Source organism: Dermacentor albipictus, chromosome 1, assembly GCF_038994185.2.
Source record: "Dermacentor albipictus isolate Rhodes 1998 colony chromosome 1, USDA_Dalb.pri_finalv2, whole genome shotgun sequence".
Taxonomy (NCBI): Eukaryota; Metazoa; Arthropoda; class Arachnida; order Ixodida; family Ixodidae; genus Dermacentor; species Dermacentor albipictus.
The window spans coordinates 57,805,915-57,827,183 of NC_091821.1; the positions used below are offsets into that span (position 1 = coordinate 57,805,915).

The 21,269-nt window shown below is 43.1% G+C and overlaps 1 protein-coding gene across 1 annotated transcript in view; it reads right to left on the bottom strand.

Moving 5' to 3' along the window:
- Window positions 1-13,515, bottom strand: part of Sap-r (prosaposin) — a 119,293-nt gene extending 105,778 nt beyond the window's left edge. The window contains exons 1-7 of the mRNA XM_065428627.1: window positions 13,338-13,515; window positions 4,357-4,508; window positions 4,222-4,293; window positions 4,054-4,119; window positions 3,931-3,990; window positions 1,982-2,077; window positions 565-699 (exon numbers count right to left, since the gene is read on the bottom strand). Of these exons, the coding sequence (XP_065284699.1) occupies window positions 565-699; window positions 1,982-2,077; window positions 3,931-3,990; window positions 4,054-4,119; window positions 4,222-4,293; window positions 4,357-4,508; window positions 13,338-13,377 (621 nt within the window). The 5' untranslated portion in view covers window positions 13,378-13,515. The remainder of the gene's footprint in view (window positions 1-564; window positions 700-1,981; window positions 2,078-3,930; window positions 3,991-4,053; window positions 4,120-4,221; window positions 4,294-4,356; window positions 4,509-13,337) is intronic.
- Window positions 13,516-21,269: the final 7,754 nt, after the last annotated feature.

Here is a 21,269-nt window from a genome sequence, read left to right on the forward strand (position 1 = left end):
AAATATAATGTGCCATAAATAGCAGCAAGTACAACCAACATAAGCAAAACCATCCCTATTTTTTTAAAACAAAAGGTGACCTTTATAAGAACTAAAGACATTGTCTTAGGGATTGAATTACTAACTTAGAATGCTGGCCCTAGAAATGACCAAAAAGACTGCTGTTTCGGAAGCAACTGTGAACATATTTGATGCACTAATATATAAAAAATCCAAGAAAAATTCATAAGGAGTAATGATCATGACTAAAATTCGGTAAGGATCTATTTCTTCACAATGAATACAGCTGTAGCTGCATGCTGAAAATTGCATTTAAAGAAACAAAACTAACAGAAAACAAAACATCATAAAGAACACAATAAAAAAATTACCAGCAATGCACGCAGAATACAAAGGGAAGGAAACAAATTGCATGCCATCTTCACCGTGTATCTTTATTCATAGACTACAAAAGCAGCAAAAATTAAAATCGACACTTCTATTATGAAATGAGTATTTCAGGAACCTATAGTAGCAGACTTATCAAAATAAAGGAAAAAAGAATAAACAAGAAATTGCAATTACCAAGGGCAATTTCTTGAACAGTTCTCTGGAGTGCTTCATGGCAGTCTTGCACTCAGCGCATGTGGCTTCCTTCTTAGAACTTGATGCTGATGCACCTTCTTTTGACAAAGGCAGGAAGAGGCGAGACTGCATTGACTAGAGTTGCGAAGAGAGAAAGACAATGCATTCAATAAAACAATGCTCTTCAAGATTTTAACGCGACAGCATTAAGCGCCCCATGCCGCAGAAAATCCAGTGTCGGCGTCCGGGGCTGGGCATCTCATGAGCAAAAAAATCACTCCAAACCATGCATGCCAAACCATGCATGGTGCATAGCCGTTACTGAACTAACTGAATTTCTCAAAGTGATATGCATCAGAAAAATCGTAAAGTACGACTTACACACAACCTGCAGACATGATAGCGCCGGATTGTAATTTGAATATATGAGAAAACATAACTGTTATGCAGAAACTCAAACACAAACCACTTTTCCAGCATTTCTACCATTCATAGGGTGGTTCACCCTGCTTGGTTCTTTGCAACACACCATCCAGATGGCGCTTGCCTCCGCACATTCGCGGCAGCAGTGCACAAAGGCTAATGAGGACAAAAAATAAAAAATGTTAAAGCTCGCCTTCATGCATAGCGTTTGCCATCAGTATTTCCAGGTAAACATTATAGTTACATAAGTTGCAGTTGCCGGGAAGCATGAGAAGCAATCGGGGATCTTTGAATGCTTTCACATTCCCCTCTTAAAAGCAAAGCTAGATCTGTCCATTGCTGGCAGTGTGAAATGTTACAGCCCCCTTTTGCTGCTTATCCTCCAAATTTTTTATTCATCAGTATCACAACTTTTTATAGGACAAACATAAGCATCGATAGCATGGAGCTAAGGTTTCTTTTTCTCAGCACTTAATATGACAGCATTCAAGAAATCAACCCCCCCCCCCCATAACTGCCATTCATTCATTCTAATAAGGACACAATTACCAGAAGCCTTTATAGCAGCAGAAGCATGAAAATACTGTATATCCATTAGTTCTTTCTTGCATCTTTACAAAAACACGCCCATCAAACAAATCTTGCATCATAGCTATTCATGCACCAGACACCATGAAAAAGTGGAGCCAGCTCCAGTGTCTGTGACCAAGAAAAATGCTGGCAATACCAATGTCATGAATAAGTCTTAGTCCATCAGTACTCTCATTTGAAATTTTTTCATTGGTATGTTTTGCATTCAGGTTGCGTCCACAACCCTTGCTAGAGTAAGCTTTAAGGTCTAATTTGTCTTGTGCTTCCTGGCTAACAAGAACACAGTCTCCAAAAGACAGTAGCGTGCTTAGAGTGCAAAGTGCTTTTGAAGTAATCCTCCCCCCATCCCCCCCAGAGTAATATACCATTTATTTCAGAATGAAACCCTCCAGTAGCCACTTACCGCCATAAAGACTTTGTGCTCCAGGAGATTCTGAAGCTTCCTGGTAACAAAGTCAGGATTGCAGAGTCCAGCAATTGTGCACACTTGGTCTGGATCCTAAGAATTTGTGAAGCACACAAGTATATGTTCTTGTTTCACAATTAATCAATTTTCTACAACAGATAATTTGTCAGAAACTAATCAGACAACGAGAAAAACAGCCTGCAAAAGGAAAAAGTGGTGAAGGACCTGTAATTTGGGGCAGCAACTTCCTTGACTACAATGGTCATACAGACCAGCTGCTCTCTACAGAGGACAATGCCTCCCTTTAAGAAAGCAAAGCAAGAAAGCTAGATCTGTCCATTGCTGGCATTGTGAAATGTTACAGCCCCCTTTTGCTGCTTATTTATGTTTTTCATATGCTTTAACACCTATCATGATTAATTCGTCTTTCATATTTTGTTGCCTTACATCATCATCATCATCATCATCATCATCAGCCTGGCTACGCCCATTGCAGGGCAAAGGCCTCTCCCATATTTCTCCAACAACCCCGGTCATGTACTAATTGTGGCCACGCTGTCCCTGCAAACTTCTTAATCTCATCCGCCCACCTAACTTTCTGCCGCCCCCTGCTACGCTTCCCTTCCCTTGGGATCCAGTCCGTCTGCCCTACATCACATGTGCTTAAGAAGGAACTCAAACTTTATAGTCAAAGTCAAGTAAAAGACCTTCTAAAAGATAGACCCAAGCCATAGGGTTTATGTATGTTTACCTATGCTTTCTGTGGCAATGATGATAAAGCTACAGAGGCAAAGCACACACATGAAGGCACTTCTGAAAGTAGTCTCAGAGTCTCACTGACACTGGTTTAAGCTAGGGAACAGGAAATAAACATCTCATTTAACACAGCACTCACCCTTTACCAATACACCACTAAGTGTTAAAATAATTTTTTTTTTCAGTTTACTCTTTCCTGTATTGGCAAATCTGGAACCATTGCAAATACAGTAGCAGAACAGCCATTGGACCTTCTGGGGCAGATCATGGCACAGGCAAAAAAAAAAAAAAGACGAGTTGGCACAGTGACAAGCACTTTTGGTGCAATGTTGAACATACATCTATGCACCATATGGTCTCAATTTTAACTGAAAGAGAATAGATACAGCGAAGCCGGCTTTGTGAGCATCAATAAGGTATTTGAGACAAAAATTCCAGAACTAGATTCATAATTTTTTAAAGAATGGTTTTCTATGTGCATTTATCGTGGAATAAAGCCCTTCTATCCTTTCGACTTGTAACAGGCCTCTGCTCAATCAGCACACTTTAAGCATATGTACATATATATACATATACCACAGACCAAGGCCGTGTAAGGAATACCACATGCCTTGGACGTACACAAATAAAATGAAGTCACAATAATGAAGTCCATATGTTTATTTACCTTTAGCATGCCAAATCACTCTTGCATGTTTTTAGAATGTGAAAACAGTGCAAAAGAACGACTTCACATGTTAGAACATGTTGACCCAACAAGCTCAGCATTGCACACTTCTGCAATTTGCCTCTCCTGCATAACTGTGCCTTCAATCAAGTGAAAGTTGTTTAAATTACAACCATGGAATCTGCTCTCCCGATTTTGCAGGGTTGCAAGGAAGGTCCCACTATAATAAGCAAATCAGGCGTGAGTGCTTGAGTACGCAATTTACACAATATTTCTAAATGACACCATCAACCCCTATGCTAAGTTGATGGTGACCACCACTGCAATAGAAGGCTACGCTGATTCAGTATTTGCATCGAGAAAGTAGAAACGTACCGAAATAGAAAGTGTGCCCAAATCTGCTGAACTACTTGGCACAGTAACAAATGTGCAGATGCTCAGCCCCTATAGCTTTCCCTTCATTGCTGCAGAATGTCGTCCACAAGTATAGCACAGCAACGAATATAAGTGTTGACCCACTTACAAGCCTTGAAACAAGGATGTCAATCAGATCAGGAATGAAATTGTCAACCATGTCCTTGCACTGTAAAGTGAAAGAAAAAACATTAGTAAAATCAAATGCAAAGCAGTAACAAACAATACGAACCAGTTTGCTAATAAATTCAACCGGTATCAATGCACAGCTGCCTTCAAGCACTTCTCTTAGTTCCTCCTGCAAAAGAAATGCAATGGTGTTGTAATACAGTGACACGTAAATGGCATTTGCATCCAAAGAGGCAGGATGCAAGAGCTATGAAAAGGAAATTTGCAGTACCTGAGTTTCATTGCTGAGGAGTTGGTCCCTTGCTTCTTTAACCATTTCCTTGCAGATGTTGCACACATTGCTCTGTGAGCAAAGCACAAGTTGTAAGGTCTAAGCACCACTGCTGACAAAAGTTGAAGAAGTTACCTTGTCCATAGGGACTTCGAGCTTTTCCCAAATCATCTCTATGCAGGGTTTCACAGTTTTGCATGATGACGCAACCCACAGGTCTTGGCATGATGTGCTCAGTGTCTGGCAAACTTTGTCAGATGGCTTGACCAGGGGAACTGCACTGGTTACTAAAATCAGAAAAAAAGAAACTTCATTTTAAAAGCTTTTCTTTTGCAAGATTAGCCACTTTCAAAGACAATGACGAACTATCATGGAGACTCAAACACAATAAATGTGTAAGAATAAATAAAATGTTAGCAAAACAATGCAAGCAAGCTATCATAGACAACTCGGGTTATATGTTACGTTAGAAAGAAACATAATCTTAGAAAAGGTATGTTAGAATAAAATGAAATAAAAAATTAAATCAAAAGAAATGCTTGTCCCATTCTTTTGAATATGCCATTGGACAATCCAGTTTTAAGTTAGCATACATCTACAAGTGCTGCCACAGCATGGGTACGTAGTTAATATTGTATAATAAGATGACTGCAGAGTCAGGATTAGTGCCTTACAGTCCGCTGCTGAAAAAGAGAAAAGTAGCGATTATAATGTATCATGTCAGAAGCCTTTACTGAAGGAATAAAATATCTATCAGGGTAGTGTGTGCACATTCCACAACAAGAGAAACATTTACACAGGCTATGCCCACACTGAGTGCCTTCGGATACATATCTTAGGGGATGAAAATTCATAAACTAGCACAACCAATTTTTTGGCGTATTTGACAGAATATCGGCAGTGAAACCTGAAGCATATGTATCTTATGCTCACAGGAGGTAGAGACACGAGTTCTGCTTGGTGATGATAGTAATAAAAATGTTTTATTAAAGCTTGCCTCATTGAGCAGAGATTCTTTACACAAAATGTTGGTTTTCTTCAGGCAATTGCATGCAAATTAATAAAACTTCTAGTTTGCATTAAAAGCTTAAATTCTAATTATTTTCAGAAGCACAGCATAGGTGGTTTTGGTTGCAACTATATCTTGAAAATAATGAATTATAAAAAATATTCAGCTTTCTACCGCCAATGTTGCAACATTGTACTACTACAATGAGTAAGGGAATCACAATGCTAAAAACAAAGTTCTGTCAGAGCACTTCAATAATTGATGCTCAATAAAACTCGTAATTGTTAGTGTATTTAGGTAGTATAAACATAAACCCTGCAATAAAAATTATAAATTGACAAGTATCTTTCAGAAATCATGGCTTTTTCTGTGCAGGCAACAAAAATTCAAGCTTTTATGACAATGAAGCAAACAGGCAAACAGAAAATAGTTCTGCACATTTACAAAATAGAACATGACAATGCATGCAAATTCAAAGCATCATTTTTGTTAACACAATTCTCTGTCTACATTGACAAACTGAAAAACTCTGCGACAGTACATAACATCAGCCCAAAGAAAGTGCTAGAAGCTTCAGCTGTGTGTGTTAACCTTCATGCAATGGCACGGGAAAGCCTGCAGCCTTGTTATCCCCACAAGCTTACAGCCTACGTGACCACTTGCAACTTGACTGAATAGTTGTATATGTAGTTATTCTGCATGAAATTTCATAGAACATAAACAAGGCTGATATTTTCTAGCAATGCCTTCTCCCGAAGCTAAATGCCTTTTCGCACTTTTCATGTTCATGAGTGGTCCAGCAATGCAACAGGGTGGAGCGTGACTTACGAACACAAAAAAGTACCCAAAGGCATTAGCATCGGAAAAGGCACCCCTACAAAATACCGGCCCAACTGTACTCTCAAACGTGCTGAGTGAGGCTTCTATGACCGCACTACTTGTCGAGTGGTAAACTTGGTGCAAGAAATTTCGACCCAGACACAGTGAACAACAGACAAGGTCCAACACGTCCAACACTACTATGCAGTGTTTATTTCTAAAAACACACCACCCATTCATAAGCTCATTCAATCGCATACATCACACCACTTCTTATGAAAGGGTGAAGGCATATCATCAAAAAGTGCACCGCATGTCAGATACAAGCATTAAAAAACTAAAGCTTGGCCTTGTGCAACCCCGTTGACGCCTTGCTGATAAAAGTAATGGAATGTGGGTCCATAATCAAAGCTTCCAAAGCCAACTAAGCTGTGTTACTTGCGTAGCTTCTGCAGTGTTGCCCGCTAAGAATGAAACTGAGTAGTCATGAAGCACGAGGAGAAACAGTACTGACATATAATTGTTACTTTAGTACAGCCATCGTGTACATTGCTGCAATAGAAACAGAAGCCAAAAGAATATTTGACATTCTCATCAAGCTGCACTGCACACTTGGCAGTGCTTATTCAAAAGAAGCCAAAGTATCATGCGAGCTCGCACTCCCACTCACTAATCCTGTGTGGCAAAATAAAAGCAGGAAAGGCCACAGCATGTGCACATCTTTACACAATACCCAAAGTCCTTGATATGATAAACCTCCCAATACTGCTATCAATGCGCATTCATTCAGGAACATAAACATTGAAAACTACCCTTGTAAAGCAAAACACGAGCAACATGCGAAGAATCGAGATAACAACAAGACAGCGCAAAGATGACACCATGAGAGGACACGAATTGAGTAGGCCCTCCTCCTTCACTGAAGCAGTCAATGCCAGTGTCTATGCCACTGTGCCTATCATGCCACTGCAAGGTACTAAAGACACGCAGTTTGGCTCGCATTTTCTTCTACACCCATTGTATAACCCCTCAGACACAAGGCACAAGTGTTGCGCTAGTGCACACAATGCGAGTACTACCATTCATTACCATCAGCTAGTTTCACCTGCAGCATGTCACTCAATCTCAGGTACGAACTACCTTGCACCCTGAATAAACAAAAATTTCTTTAAATGAGACATTCAAGTCTTGATCTACATAAGCAACTTCTGCTGGTTTCCAAGTGCTTGTCATGCTATAACAGACAGCTTTATCTGAGTTTCTCTTACAGTCCATTCAGCTCACATTTTGAGTACTCAAGTGCTAGAGAACTGTGTTCATTTCGCATTTTTGATAAATGTTTATCCCAGAGACTCAAGCAATCAATGAATGGCGAGTCCGGCTGCAAAACAACAAAGAAACCCAGTGGAGGCACCATCATGTTCCACTCAGTCAGTTTGGCAGTGAAATGAGGGCTGCATACCACTTTCCAGTGCCACATGCGTAAGTGTTGTGTGCACATGCACTAGCAATCCCACTGAGCAGCTGTATGTAACTTGTTATGGTGCATGGGTCTGAGAGGAGCTAAAGAATGCCAAGTTAAAACTGTCCAATAATAAACACACTTTTTTGTCTACTCCGGGCAAAAAGAATGCTAATGACCACCAGTCACGGTTGTAACCAGGGGGACTAAGGAGTAGAAAATTACCAAACCTACCAGTCATTCAAATCATCATAGCTCACACTTTTACTACTCATGCACAGCTGCGCTTGCATAAGCAAACTTATTTAGTATTGCGTGAGGGGGGGAGGAGGGGGTAAGAAAAGAACAACATATAGCGAAAACAGGAGAATGTAACTAACAACAAATCAAAGAATTGAAAAAAAATGGCAGCGTTTAACATTGAGCAAGCCAGGAACAACAACACTCTGAGCAAGCAGAAAAACACATGGCGTAATGAAACTCTTGGAAAAGGGCTGAAAACGTATGTATACATATAAACAGCAGGCAAGAAACAAGGATGATGACAGCTAAGTCACATGAGGCAAATAAAACAAAATGTGCACATGACTATGCTATGAAATCATTTTTTAAATGTTTATTTAAAAGATTCCAGGTTATTATTTTCAACAAAGTGGCTTGGAAGTTCATTCCAAGCTGCTATTGCCCGAGGTAATGCAGATTTATTAAATGCGTTTGTGCGGCCAAACATACGTGTGAAACTGTGTGTGTTATATAAGCGGCAAGATGTGCGAAATGGTTGGCAAATTTGTAATGTAGCTGTGTGCTGACTGCGAGTTATTTTGTGCAGTAAGCAAAGCAGAGCTTCCAATCTTCGTGATTCAAGAGATTGGAGTGACAGTGATTTATTTATAACAGCAACACTAGAATGCCTACTGTCATCTTTGGTGATGAAACGTCCAGCACGGTTTTGAACAGATTAGAGAGAATTGATTAAGTATTCCTAATGTGGCAACCAGATGGCGGATGCGAATTCGGGCTTTGGAAGAACAAAGGCTCTGTACTCTATTTTATGAGTGGCTGAGGGGGTTTCACGTAAGTTTCGTTTTAGGAAACCAAGTGTGCTAGATGCTTTTGCTGTAACATGTTTTATATGTGACCTCCACGATAGGTTAGTTGTAATATGGATACCAAGATATTTGTACAAGGGGGTGATAGCGGCAGCATCGTTATTAAGCAAGTAAGTGTAAACAGAGTTTGTTTGCTTTCAGCTGATGGTCATTAATTTGCATTTTCCTGTATTTAGTAACATTTGCCATAGCGTGCACCAGTTTATAATTTCATCTAGATCTTTTCGAAGAGCGAAGTGACCATCGAGCGTCTTAATTTTGTGATAACTTACGCAATCGTCAGCAAATGATCTGTTTGTTGATGTGAGGTGGACGGCAAATTGTTGATTTAGATGAAAAGCAATAGCAGACTCAGTACACTACCTTGAGATATACCAGCATATGTCACGTCGGCCAAGGAAGACGAATGATTGCGAGTAAACGTAAACCGTTTGCAGGACACGAGAAAGTTCCTCATCCACGATATTGTAAGGCTGTCTTAATGTAATAATGGCAGCTTGGCTATCATTCTAGAGTGGGGAATGCGATCAAAGGCTTTAGCAAAGTCAATAATATGCTATCAAACTGGAATCCATGGTCTATGTATATGAATAGCTCATGAGTGAATTCGATGAGTTGAGCCTCACAAGAAGGTCCTTTCCTAAAGCCATGTTACATTGGATAGAAAAAATTGTTAGCTCCTAAGTGCTGCACAATATTAGATGCTATGACATGCTCTAGAAGTTTACATGGAATGCTTGTTAATGATATGGGTCAGTAATTACTTATCTTGCTTTTATCCCCAGACTTAAAGATCAGACTAGTTTTCCCAACTTTCCAGTCACATGGTAGTTCCCCTGTTGATAAGGGCTGCTCGAAAATGCGTGAGAGGATTGGGGCTGAATATGCAACTGTATGCTTTAAAATTTTATTATCAATACCATCAATGCCAGCTGAGGTAGAGGCCTTCAGATTCTTAATTAGAGATGAAATGCTATAATCAATCTTTATTGGCACCATATACCTATATTTTATGTTTGGAATTGCAGAAATGGTAGAGTAATCCTCGCATGTGAACATCAAGGTAAAGAAATTATTAATTTCGACTGAGGATTCTTCTGAAACAGGCGCTCTGGTATCGTCTTAAAGTGAGATTCAGTCTGTCTGTTTTCAAGGGGAGATCACTGTCCAGAGTTTCTTTTAGTTATTTTTTATCATGGATTGGGAGGTAATGTGAAAAGAATTTGTGCTTAGCACTACGAATCTTACTTCAATATTCTTTTTCGGACTATGTTTTTTAATCATGCCAGTGGGGTTCCTTGCCGCTTAGCAGTTTTTAACAGACATTTCTTTTTATTTCATTTTATTTTCTAACAGAAAAATTGAAGAAATGCTATGTTTTCTTTATGACGTCATAACTCTCAACAGCTCCACAAAATTTGGTAGGCATAGCAACGAGTACCATATGAGGTTCATACTCCTAGCGATAACTCTAACTCCTTAAATCCAACAACCCCAACAAGGCCTAAAGGAGCCACAACACAGAGGGAATGAAAATATGCAACACTGGCAAAAAAATCATTCTCAGCTGTGTGAAATTTATTGGCCTCATTCCCGTATACTACTACCTTCCTTGTTAAAAGCAAGAATATCATTATGCCCTCACTGGTATCTTTACAAAACAAACAGTTCAGTCAAATAAACAGACCAGTATTTTTTTCAACAGAATAAATTTCAGCAAGTTCATGTTCTTCATATTAACAAAATTGTTGTTGCATTCCTGTCATGTGGGTGGTTTCAATAATCATTAAGTCAATTTGCACTAAAATCTTCAAAACAGATGCTGCTGGCAACTAGGTCCAACTAAATGCTCTTTGCAACATCAACTGCTGTTAACTTCCTGCATACAATATGTCACTAAGTGATTGAAATCCTCAAATGCGATCGAAGCTGGTCAAAACGTATTGTTCTTTGTGTTCTCTGGTGCCATTTCCAAAAAGATTCAAGGCTGCTGTCAGCTTGCTCAAGCTCAGCAGGCTAGCACACACAAAACAAGTACAAAAAATATAGAAGTAACTTCAAAAAAGTATAAACATGAACGGATAAAGTTTCCCATTGATATCTTCCCTCAGTACAATGCCACAGTGTGCAAATCAATGCGTGTAGTTGTAAGCTGGATTAATAATAAATCGCCAACCTTTCACCTACAACTAAATAAACAAAGTAGCTTTCTCTCAATAAAAATTGCCGGCTACATTGTTATTATTGCAGCAGAGGCCCATTTGTCAACTATGTCCTTGTCTTGGGCACACCTAGTGAGACATGGTATCCAGAAGTTTAACCGGGCTCAGCATCTGAATGAGCATTGAGTTGGATGACACAGCATCTTATCGTTCTAACCATACCTGAAGTACAGACACAGGTCAACTTCACTGAGGAGTGAAAGTGCCTGTAACACAGGGAGTGACAGAGGCATTAAATTGAAAAGTTTTTTGCTCTTTTCCCATTACGTAACTCAACGTCCTTTTTTGTAACTAGTGTTACGAGAGAACAAATTCAGGCATTGTGGGAAAAAAAAGCCAGGTTCCTGTAATGAGTATCACTTGTCCTATTAGTACAAATAAGGACAGATGATCCTCAACAAACCACTTGACCTAGATGAAATGTAGATTTCAGCAGTGGTGAGTAACTGCTTAAATGCAGTTCTTTTTCATAATATCTCGCAGCTTTATTTTACACAGGTGCACAAAGCATACAAAATCAAACATCTGCTCAGTGAGGCCCCAAATGGTGTCAATGTAAAAAAAGGAGGGGCATAAAAGCAAAGCCCCAAAATACATACCATTCCTGAAAATATAAAGCACATTTCATTTGAGCCACAAATGCAAGTTAAGCAAAAAACAAAGAAAAGACAGCATGATGGGTTTAATCTTATATGGGTGTCACACGGCACACTTTTGATTGCGATCAAGCCCAATCCAGATCAAACTTATCGGTTGCAATTCGCTCCTTTGGGCAAGATGCATGGGGGAGCCAATCGCAGTCAGGAATTTTGATCTGGATCAGGCTTGATTGCAATCAAAACTGGTCGTGTGACACCAGTATTACTTAAAAGTGAAGCAGGCTGACAAAGTACCCTGTTGCAAGGCAGCAGGAGCCAACCATTATGGTTGTTTTTGGCAGTGACTTAAGGACTGAAGGTAGACAGAGACAACTCGTCATTTGTTATAAGCAGCAAGGACTGTTCCTTTGGCTAGTTCTGAAAATTTAGCTTCAAGATTTCTTGGGCCTTCAGTATCATTAAAACATACAGCTGCAAAACTGAATAAGAATTTTTCAACAACTTTTGTTCTGTCCACAAATGTGGACTACACGTCCTGAATCTTAAAAGTACTTAATGCATGGAACATGAAGTGTACTTTGAGAACACCCAGCTGCCTGAGAAATTTACCCAAAGAACTACAGAAGACCAAGTGCACCACATGTCTACATACTGGTGCCACAAAGAAATGGCCAGACATCTATGTTATAACTTTTTTCTCTGGCATGCTTAGCCAAAATAAATATAGCTTGTAGCACAGGTCCAATTATAAGTGTCTTATGATGTGTGCAGCACACTTTAAATACTTTAAACTGCAAAGTGATCAACAGCGGTCAAACCAGAAATGTATCTGGAGCCAGTGTTTCAGCAAAGGGAACTTGTCTTTGTCAGAGTAACAACTTTGCCTGTTGTTGACTGATGAAGTTTCCTTGTCGAAACGATGGCTCCAGAAAAATCCTTCCTTCGACCGTTGTTGATCACGGCAAGTCTCCATTCTCACGCAAACCTCTGCTTCCTTTACAATTTTCATTAGTAATTTTATTTTTAGGCATTATCTTGGCGTGCACGATTGTACAAGCAGCGCCTAAAGCGGATATGAAAAATAAGTGCCGCCTGCCATAAACCCATCAACGCGGGTTCTGCATAACCATGACCGGACTCAAAATTCGAGATTGCGAATCAGCCATAGACAGAGAAAAATAGTTTTCATTATGCCGCAATGCGCGTCACATCTAAATAACAATCGCGATTGTACGACCGCAGCTGTTCAGATCTTTCGACACAGTCCAAGACTGGACTTTCAGCATAACAGTAGTCGATTGCCACCTTACGCTAGTTCCATAAACGCCGTAAGAGGTTTCATTAATGCAGCAATGCGACGTCACACGTACCGCATATTGTGCTAACTTCAAAGAGTAACTTCCACCCGCAAATGCGATCATAGGCGAACAGATCATACAATGGGCTTCCATTGTGCTTCTTACATGACAATGGATTTTGGTTTATCCCGATTCAAACTTCGACACAGCAACTACACCCAAACGCAGAAAAATCTCCCCTTTCGCACGAGCACTTTATATGAGTGCGTTCGAAGCACAGAGCTGTCAACTACATTTGAATCGACCGTGTCAGATCACTCGATCTGAAACGAGCTGCACTGACTCAAGCACGCTGAAAAGTGCACGTGTGATCAGGGGTATTTTCATTCATCGAGCAGTGTTCGTCAAAAGTTGTAATGTCAAATACGACCACAAGTTATCGGATCACTTCCATGCACTCAACTAAAATACAATGCAGAAACAAAAAGAAATATGTTATCATAGTGCTAAAGAAACACACATTGCATGAAATAATTAACGATATACGCGGTACAAATCGGCCGACAAAAGGCAGCATTGGCAGCGGCTGTATACTCACAGCAAATGATGCTCGCCGCGAGGAGCACCCTCGCAAACATTTCGCCGCGAGGTTAAGTGTCAGCTGCCACACGAAGAACACAGGACAGACGCTCACATAAAGAAAACAAGGCGAACTGTCTGCAAGCGCAGGCGAGGATAGAGCTTTTGACGGGATCTGCAGAATCACAATCATATGATCCGCGACCTCGACGCCACCACACACTTCCGTTGCTTCCGTCGTCGCCCTAAAGGCGTTAGGTAGTCCCTAGATTCCCTAGGATTTTCTGCAGTTGGAGTTTCTGAACTCTTTTTTCCCTCTGAGTGATGAGAAGTGGGAGATTTAAATCGCAAAATCAAAAGCAATGCGTATCTCTTGTCATATCAAACGTAAGGAACAAGCCGAAACTAAATCAACAGTTCAGAACAGCCGATTGGTAATTGCTGGGATTACCGGCTAAATTGCAATCATTTGAAGAGTTCCTGAGACAGATTTTGCACATCTTTATTCTGATACTGACAATGGTTAAACTCATAAAGTAGGAACACAACTTAACTTAGTTAAGTTAAATTGTACAAGCGCTAGTGGCCAGACTTTGGTGGGGAGCTTTTTTTTTTTTTTACACAGCGTTGCGAGGTTTTTAGGTATCAAGACAACTTATTACTATGGGATGATAAAGACAATCTTGTGCATAATTTGCGACAATCACAAGAATACTTAAATATCATGGCGCACAACATCTCAAAACTCTGCTCGCTTCGAGTTGGAGTCATGATACCCGACTGCGCACCATCACAAAGAGGCCATGTTGCCTCGCACCATCGAGCAGGTTCTTCACTAATCTGCAACTAATCTGCAAGAGTTTGCACGGCCACAAAAGACCATCTAGGTCTACATCCAGTATTCGTGCTTCATTCACCTGTAGTTCACAGTGAGGAAACTCTATTCAAATTAAAACAAAGTGTGCTATCTTTCAGATATTTTATTCACTCTTGTAAAAGGGGCTTTGTTACCAGAGTTAGCCACCTTAATAAGGTTTACGAAAACCTTGATTTTTTTTCTGTTTTACTGTACGTAACACCACTGCTGTGTCTGAGAGAGGTATGCCCAACCCCTTCGTCACATTGCTGATTGCTTTCGAGTTTAGGCAAACACGTTGGTCAATCTGGCTACTCATCGATTCCCGCAGCGCGTGGGATCTGCGTATTTGTTTGTTTGTTTGCTTGTTTGTTTGTTTGTTTGTTTGTTGGTTTGTTTGTTTGTTTGTACATCTGGGTCGGATGGTGTGCCCAGTCACTCACGTGTCAATCGACCGATCATATTTTGGGGCAGGTTATGCATTTGCTGTGCACACCACCACAAGTCGGCCTCTTGAATTTTCGTGGTCGTTTCCACGTCAAGTTCAATTTGTCCAGCAGGGCGCAAGATATGCACTCCAAGGAAATAATAACTTCAACGTCAATATATTTCGTAGGCGCATTATGGGGAGGCATGCCTCGAATCATGGTGCCAGACTCAGAACTTAGTTGCGACATCATTATCTAATGTCCAGCTTCAATTACGCAATGAGAACATATGTGAATAAATGAAAACTTGAACAGCGAAATTTTAATAATTAGCTGACTGTAATGTGCAACAACGTCCGCCTCTTAAAGCAATATGCACCTAAAGTAGCCGGATATGAGTCACATACATACATACAATACATACATACATACATACATACATACATACATACATACATACATACATACATACATACATACATACATACGCACACACACACACATACATACATACATACATACATACATACATACATACATACATACATACATACATACATACATACATACATACATACATACATACATACATACATACATTTTCGTCGCTTTCAGTAACCACATGCAGTGGAATGGCCGAAGCAAGAAATAGGAATCTGATCAGGTGATTGAATGCAAGTGACGTGGCTCAAACAAAAGGTGTCGTTTGCCGCTTGAAACACTGTTTATTGAAATATTCCAGAAGATCGATGTCGTCTCTCCCTCTCTCCTTCTACCGTGACACTGTTGTTCTTCGCACCGCCCAGAGACAAGGTGCTATTTTAGGCACGCAAACAAACGGGCAGCATTCGTCGTGCTTCGCAGCAGAGGTAAACAGACGTGACTGCGTCTTGCTTCTTCTCTCTCTCTCTCTCTCTCTCTCGACCCAGCGCGCGTGCGAAGAAACAATGCAAAAACGACCGGATGGATGAGTAATCCCTCTTTCGATTCGTGCGTCATTTGCGGACGAGCGAATTACGCACTCGGTAAATTTAAGAAAATAATAAACTGACTTGTGACAATTTTCTGGCGGGGATAATATATGTAGTGGTCGACTTCTAAAAGTGAATCAGGTCGCAAAATGTTAACTAATCAACTAGAGCGCAATACGCATGCACTAATAAATTAGGGATAGTATCTCAATCAGGAAAAGCTTTATAGCCAATGTGAAACTTCTTTTTCTCGCTGAGCTTACTCTGGAAACTTTCCTCCACCTACTGTTGTTTTGCTTTTACATCATTGGCGAGACTCATGCCGACAGCGTCGTCATTTGCTTCGGCTTAAGCCAGTCATGTTTTTCTCCGGGTACAAAGGAAACTAGGAGCGCGGCAATATCGACAGAAAAAGCATATATACTACACAGCGCTGATTGGACGATGTCGTCCTTTTTCTGTCCCGTACATGTCGTGCTGTTTTAGTGTGTCTAATTCTGTATGTACACTGTCTTTTTTTGTTGTTGTTGTTAATTTACCAGCATCCTCCTCTAAATCGTGCTGCGGATATAGAGCAAGAGCCAGTTATTTCGGCGCAAACAATCGACAATCAGTGGATGTTTTCTGCATACCGACGCAAGGGTACGTAATGCGAGGACGGGGAATGTGGGGCGAAAGCGCGCGCAGACGAGGAATGTTGTTTGCGCACAGTTGCGCGGGCCTTTCTGTATTGCACCGCTTGTTTGCTCTTTAAACACGCAAGTGTTCTCCGCCGGGCTCCATCGAAAAGTTGCCCCATGTAAATACGTCACGCGATCATCATCACGCAAATCCGCGAGATGGCGATACTTTGCAGTTTCGTGCCTATTTACCTAAAGGCTGGGAAAGTAGGCGCAGAAGGATTAGAAAGGTTCGCTCTATTGAATAAAAGCCAGCAGGCAATGAAGCCAAGGAGAGCATAGGGACAATTAGCTGTGGTTAAAATTGAAATGCAGAAAATAATGAAGCGGGGGGGGGGGGGGGGGGTGCAAAGAGAAAATGGAAGAGGACGGAAAGATAACTTGTTGCTGGTGGGCGGGGCCGAACCCACAACCTTCGCATTACGCGTGTGATGCGCCATACGTGCCAATTGTGCTGCAGCGTCGGCCATCAATCCGTTCGCTAACTTGGGTATTTATGTGTACTAGATATAGCCCTGGGAGTGTTAGCCAGCGCCAGTCAAAGCCATGGCGGGCGGATGTGGAACACCTGCTTTTCTTTATGCCCAATGAAGTCATGTAACGCGTGAACTTAGGAGAGTAGACACGTAGCTAATAAACCCCCGCATGTCACCTAATGGCGTCAAGACGGCCAGATTCGAGATCCTCGCTATGAATGAACGAGGAGAAGGGAAATAGAGCGGCTAGATTTTTGTTAATCACGGCCATATAAAGCCAGCAGGTAATAGAGCCAAGGAAAGCATGTAGTTGACAGGGAAATGCAGAAACTAATAAAGAAAAGGGCAAATGAAAGTGCACGAAAAGATAACTTGTTGCCGTTGGGTACTCAACCCACAACCTTCGCATAACTCTTATGCTTCACTCCGTTACTCATTACTGCATTATACACCATTACTCCAATTTTATGTGATATAAAATGTCCCGAAGCAGTTTTTTGTTAATGAGCGGCAGGTTGACAGACGCACCTTCTACAGGGTCGTGCACGTGGCGGACAGGCGTGCGTCTCCCTAAAATCCATCTAGAATCAAACACGTTCCGGGGCAACAAGGCAACCCTCCCCCCCCCCCCTCCCCCGGGAATAGAAGTATCCGCCCATTTTCGCAAGCGAAAAAGGAATAAAAGTTCAAGCACTGACACGCCCGCTTCTTTTCCGCAAGAGATGCGCTCCTGCTCGCGTGCAAAGAAACTGATTTTCCCAACAGGTTGCCATGGGCGGTAGGGGGGTTTACATATCGCTAAATTCGTCGCTCTGACTTGGGCAAGAGAGCCTAGTGTCAGTTTCACGGCTTCATTGTCCCCCTCGATACAAGCAGGGGAATTTCGTTTTAGATCCACACAGAGCGACCGAGTTCGAAGTGAACTGCGAAGAGCCACGGGTGCACTGTTATGACACCCAACCGGTGCCACCAGTGTTACGAACTTGCACCGCTGCACCACGAATACGGCTTTGTGATCCCGTAGCGCTCGTCACCCGTTTCGTGACAGAGCGTTGGTAGCGAAGACTCCGAGCCTGGCGTCGATGAGAATAACAAAAGGGACTTTATACATTATATACAGGTTATCATACAGGACATGAACGGGTCGGCACTGGGGCCGAGTGCTCACAACAAACGCGACTGTTCTCGCACGACGACGTCCGGCGAAAACGCGTTACACATCTCACCCCAGTCGGGAGCGACACTCTCTCCCGGTGGGGTCGGCAGATCCTGTTTTCGAGCGGCGTGTCGCTGCTTTTATAATCCCCGAGGCCCATTGTCACTCAAACGGCCCAATACAAAGTCAGCACACGACGGTCGTCCGAGGGGTCCAACCAGCGACCGCGCTGGCCACCCGGTTCAAAGTTCGCGCGCGCGGTGACCTCCAGGCAAGGGAGGTGCGGCGCCGGGCTGTCGGGCACACGCTGACACGTCCAAACTTGCGGCTTGCCGAGGCTTCTCCGCTTCTCCCGCAGGACCCGCTGCCTGACGGCTCAGCATCTTGACTTGTGAAGGGAGAATTAGGGCGCTCGCAGGATAGATTCTGCATCTTGCAGATTCGGAATCCGGGCTTGTGGTAATGGCACAACAGCATCCCCGCCCTCAGATAAGGCGCCGGGAAGACGAGCTGCCTCCACGTGGCTCGGATGCCGGGCGCGCACGTTCGTCAGGCTCGTCCAAGTTCACGTCCAGTGTCGGGACGCCAGGTAACTTCACGTGCCCAGGTCCGACTCGCCAGGACAGGAGCTCTGCTCACCGCGTCGTCGCCAAGGCACCTTGACCAGCTCCGCTCGGGTCGTTCCTAAGACCTTGCTTCTCGCCACTGGTCCCGCTTGGTCGTTCTGCAGCTTGCAAAACCGACCGGCAAAAGGCAACACCCAACACGAACAAGTGCCCTCTGTCTCCCGTCAAACACCAGACAAAGCCATAATTCAAATCAACCTAACTAAATCGCTATCCCCTTTTTTTTTGCTCCCGCTGCAACAAGAGGCAGGTGTACGATCTAGTACACAAGGCTCAAACAACCAATTTTCAAATTAACAACGCAACAAAATAGAAACAATTATTAATCAGCAATAATAATTACAAATAGAATGGTCCCCTTGAAATCACTTGGACCGAAAACATACTTCTGAGGAAGCAAATGAGGTCATTCATTTTTCCCGGTGATATTTTCGCGGAATCCGAAGCTGCTTATATTTGCGACCCTGCTTATCCGTGTAGCGGCGGTACAATAAGCCAGATTCCTTGCCAAATGAAACCCCCTTTTTTTCCACTCCCCGTTTGACGCTCTTCCTCAGATCGCCTAGTGAACAATCTTCCTGTTGTTCGCGAATCCGAGTTTCCCTTTCAACTGCAGCCTGCTCCTGCCAGCTGGCGGAAACCGGAGCGAGTGTGGAGCCCGCGTCGCCTAATTGCGGCGTCGCGTCTCTATCGCGGCTAGCACTGCACGCGTCACTCCCACTCACTTCCAGGACCCGCTCGTGTAGGCCAGCCTCCGAGCTCTGCCTCTCCCGTGACTGCTCGCCACTCAAGTTACCCTGATCGGTCCCTGTACCGCACCGCTGTTCGCTCACCGACGCTAAGTCAAGTTCCCTCGACAGCGGGCGCGCTTTGGATCGCGTGGGGGCCATGTACGCCACGTCGGCAAAGAATGATTTGCCCTGATCCCTCAGCAGCTGCTCCGAGCTATTTGAGAAGAGGTAGGAAAATTGCTCCGGGAGGGCGGCTGACACAGCGGCTTCGGTGTTAAGTTTCCCAAATTCTCCTTCAATGATAACCGTTGCGATCGGTAAACAGACACTCTCCTTCTCGGCCACTTGCCGTATCCTAACGCACTCTCCCGTAAAATCACTCGAGGAGACGAAAGACGGGTGAACAACGTCCATAGTTGCTGCAGAGTCCCGCAGTGCTCGGCACTTCTTGCCGTTTACCTTAATTTCCTGCACATAGGGCTCCAATAGACGTATGTTCTTGTGAGTTTCCTGTATCGTTGCAAAAGCAGTTCTCTCTGGGCAGCTTGCAGCGATGTGCCCTTGCTTTTTGCAATTGTAGCAGGTTAACGGTTTCCGTTTTTCAAAAGAACGCGTCATTTCGTTTCGCTGTTTCGGACCATCGTCATCATTCTGAGATGCATTCTGTCCATCCCTTACAGTTTCTTTGGGAAGCGACTCGTCGTCCCGAAACTCGCGACGCGTGATTTCCTTCCGTTCGTCGGGCTTCCCGTAAAACCCATCTCTTCTATCTGCTTTCTCTATGCGCACTGCCTTGCTGTGCAAGCTGCGGCGGGTATAATACTCTTCCGCTAACTCTGCTGCCTTGTTTAGCTTAACCTCTTTTAGCCTATCTTGCAGCCAGAGCCGGACATCCTCATCAATGCAACGGTAGAACTGCTCCAACGCGATGCATTCGACAATTTTGTCGCGGTCGTCGTAAACCTCTTCGCCCTTCAGCCATTCCACCAGGTCGGCTTTTAGACGAAACGCGAAGTCAACATTCGACTCCTTACCCTTTTTTGCATACCGGAACCTCTGCCGGAAAGCTTCGGGCGACAATTTGTACTTCCGCAGTAGCGCTTCCTTCACATCACTGTAGCTCTCAAACGCCTCTTTCGATAAGCAAGTTATTACGTCTGATGCCTCCCCAGGAAGCAAGGCTAACAGATTCTGTGCCCAAAGGGATCGCTCAATGCTATTCCGTTCGCAGACGTGCTCAAATTTCACGAGGTATTTGGCCATATCCTCTCCGACGACAAAGGGTGGAAGTTGATCGCGTATTCTTGGAACGTTAGAAGTGAGACTAGGCGCTGGCGAGCTATTTCGGGTCTCCAACTCTTTCATTTTAAGCTCGTGCTCACGAATCTCTCTCCTTTCCTCCTTTTCCTCCTCGCGACGTTGCTGTTCTCTCCTTTCCTGCTCGCAACGTTCCTTCTCCCTTTCCTCCCTTTCCCGACGTTCATTGATATCCGCCCAGGCCTCTGCGGCTTCCTCAGCCGTTACGTCCCCAGTCCTCATGACCTCAAGGATCGCATTCTTTCTTTTGGTTGAGCCCAACTCAATGCCCAACTCCTCACAAATTTCGAGAAGTTCCTTCACCTTGTACTTCTCCATCGTTCACACTGTCCTCCTGCTGTTTACCCTTTTTGAATATACCTGCCGTACGCTACTATAACACTACTAGTAAGACATACGCAAGTATTTCACACACTGCCCTGTTTACCCCCTCAGCATCCCCTGGTTTCCAAAACACTCTTACTAGGCTTGAAACACTCAAGGTTATCACAATGCAACACCAAATCCTTCCCTAAGCTACTATAACCTGTGTCAGAGAAAGTCTGGTGTTTGAGGTAAACTTCAGGCACTCACCGCGCCGAGGTAGCTGATGCCGGTCAATCCCGTAGCTGCCATCCAGTGTTATGACACCCAACCGGTGCCACCAGTGTTACGAACTTGCACCGCTGCACCACGAATACGGCTTTGTGATCCCGTAGCGCTCGTCACCC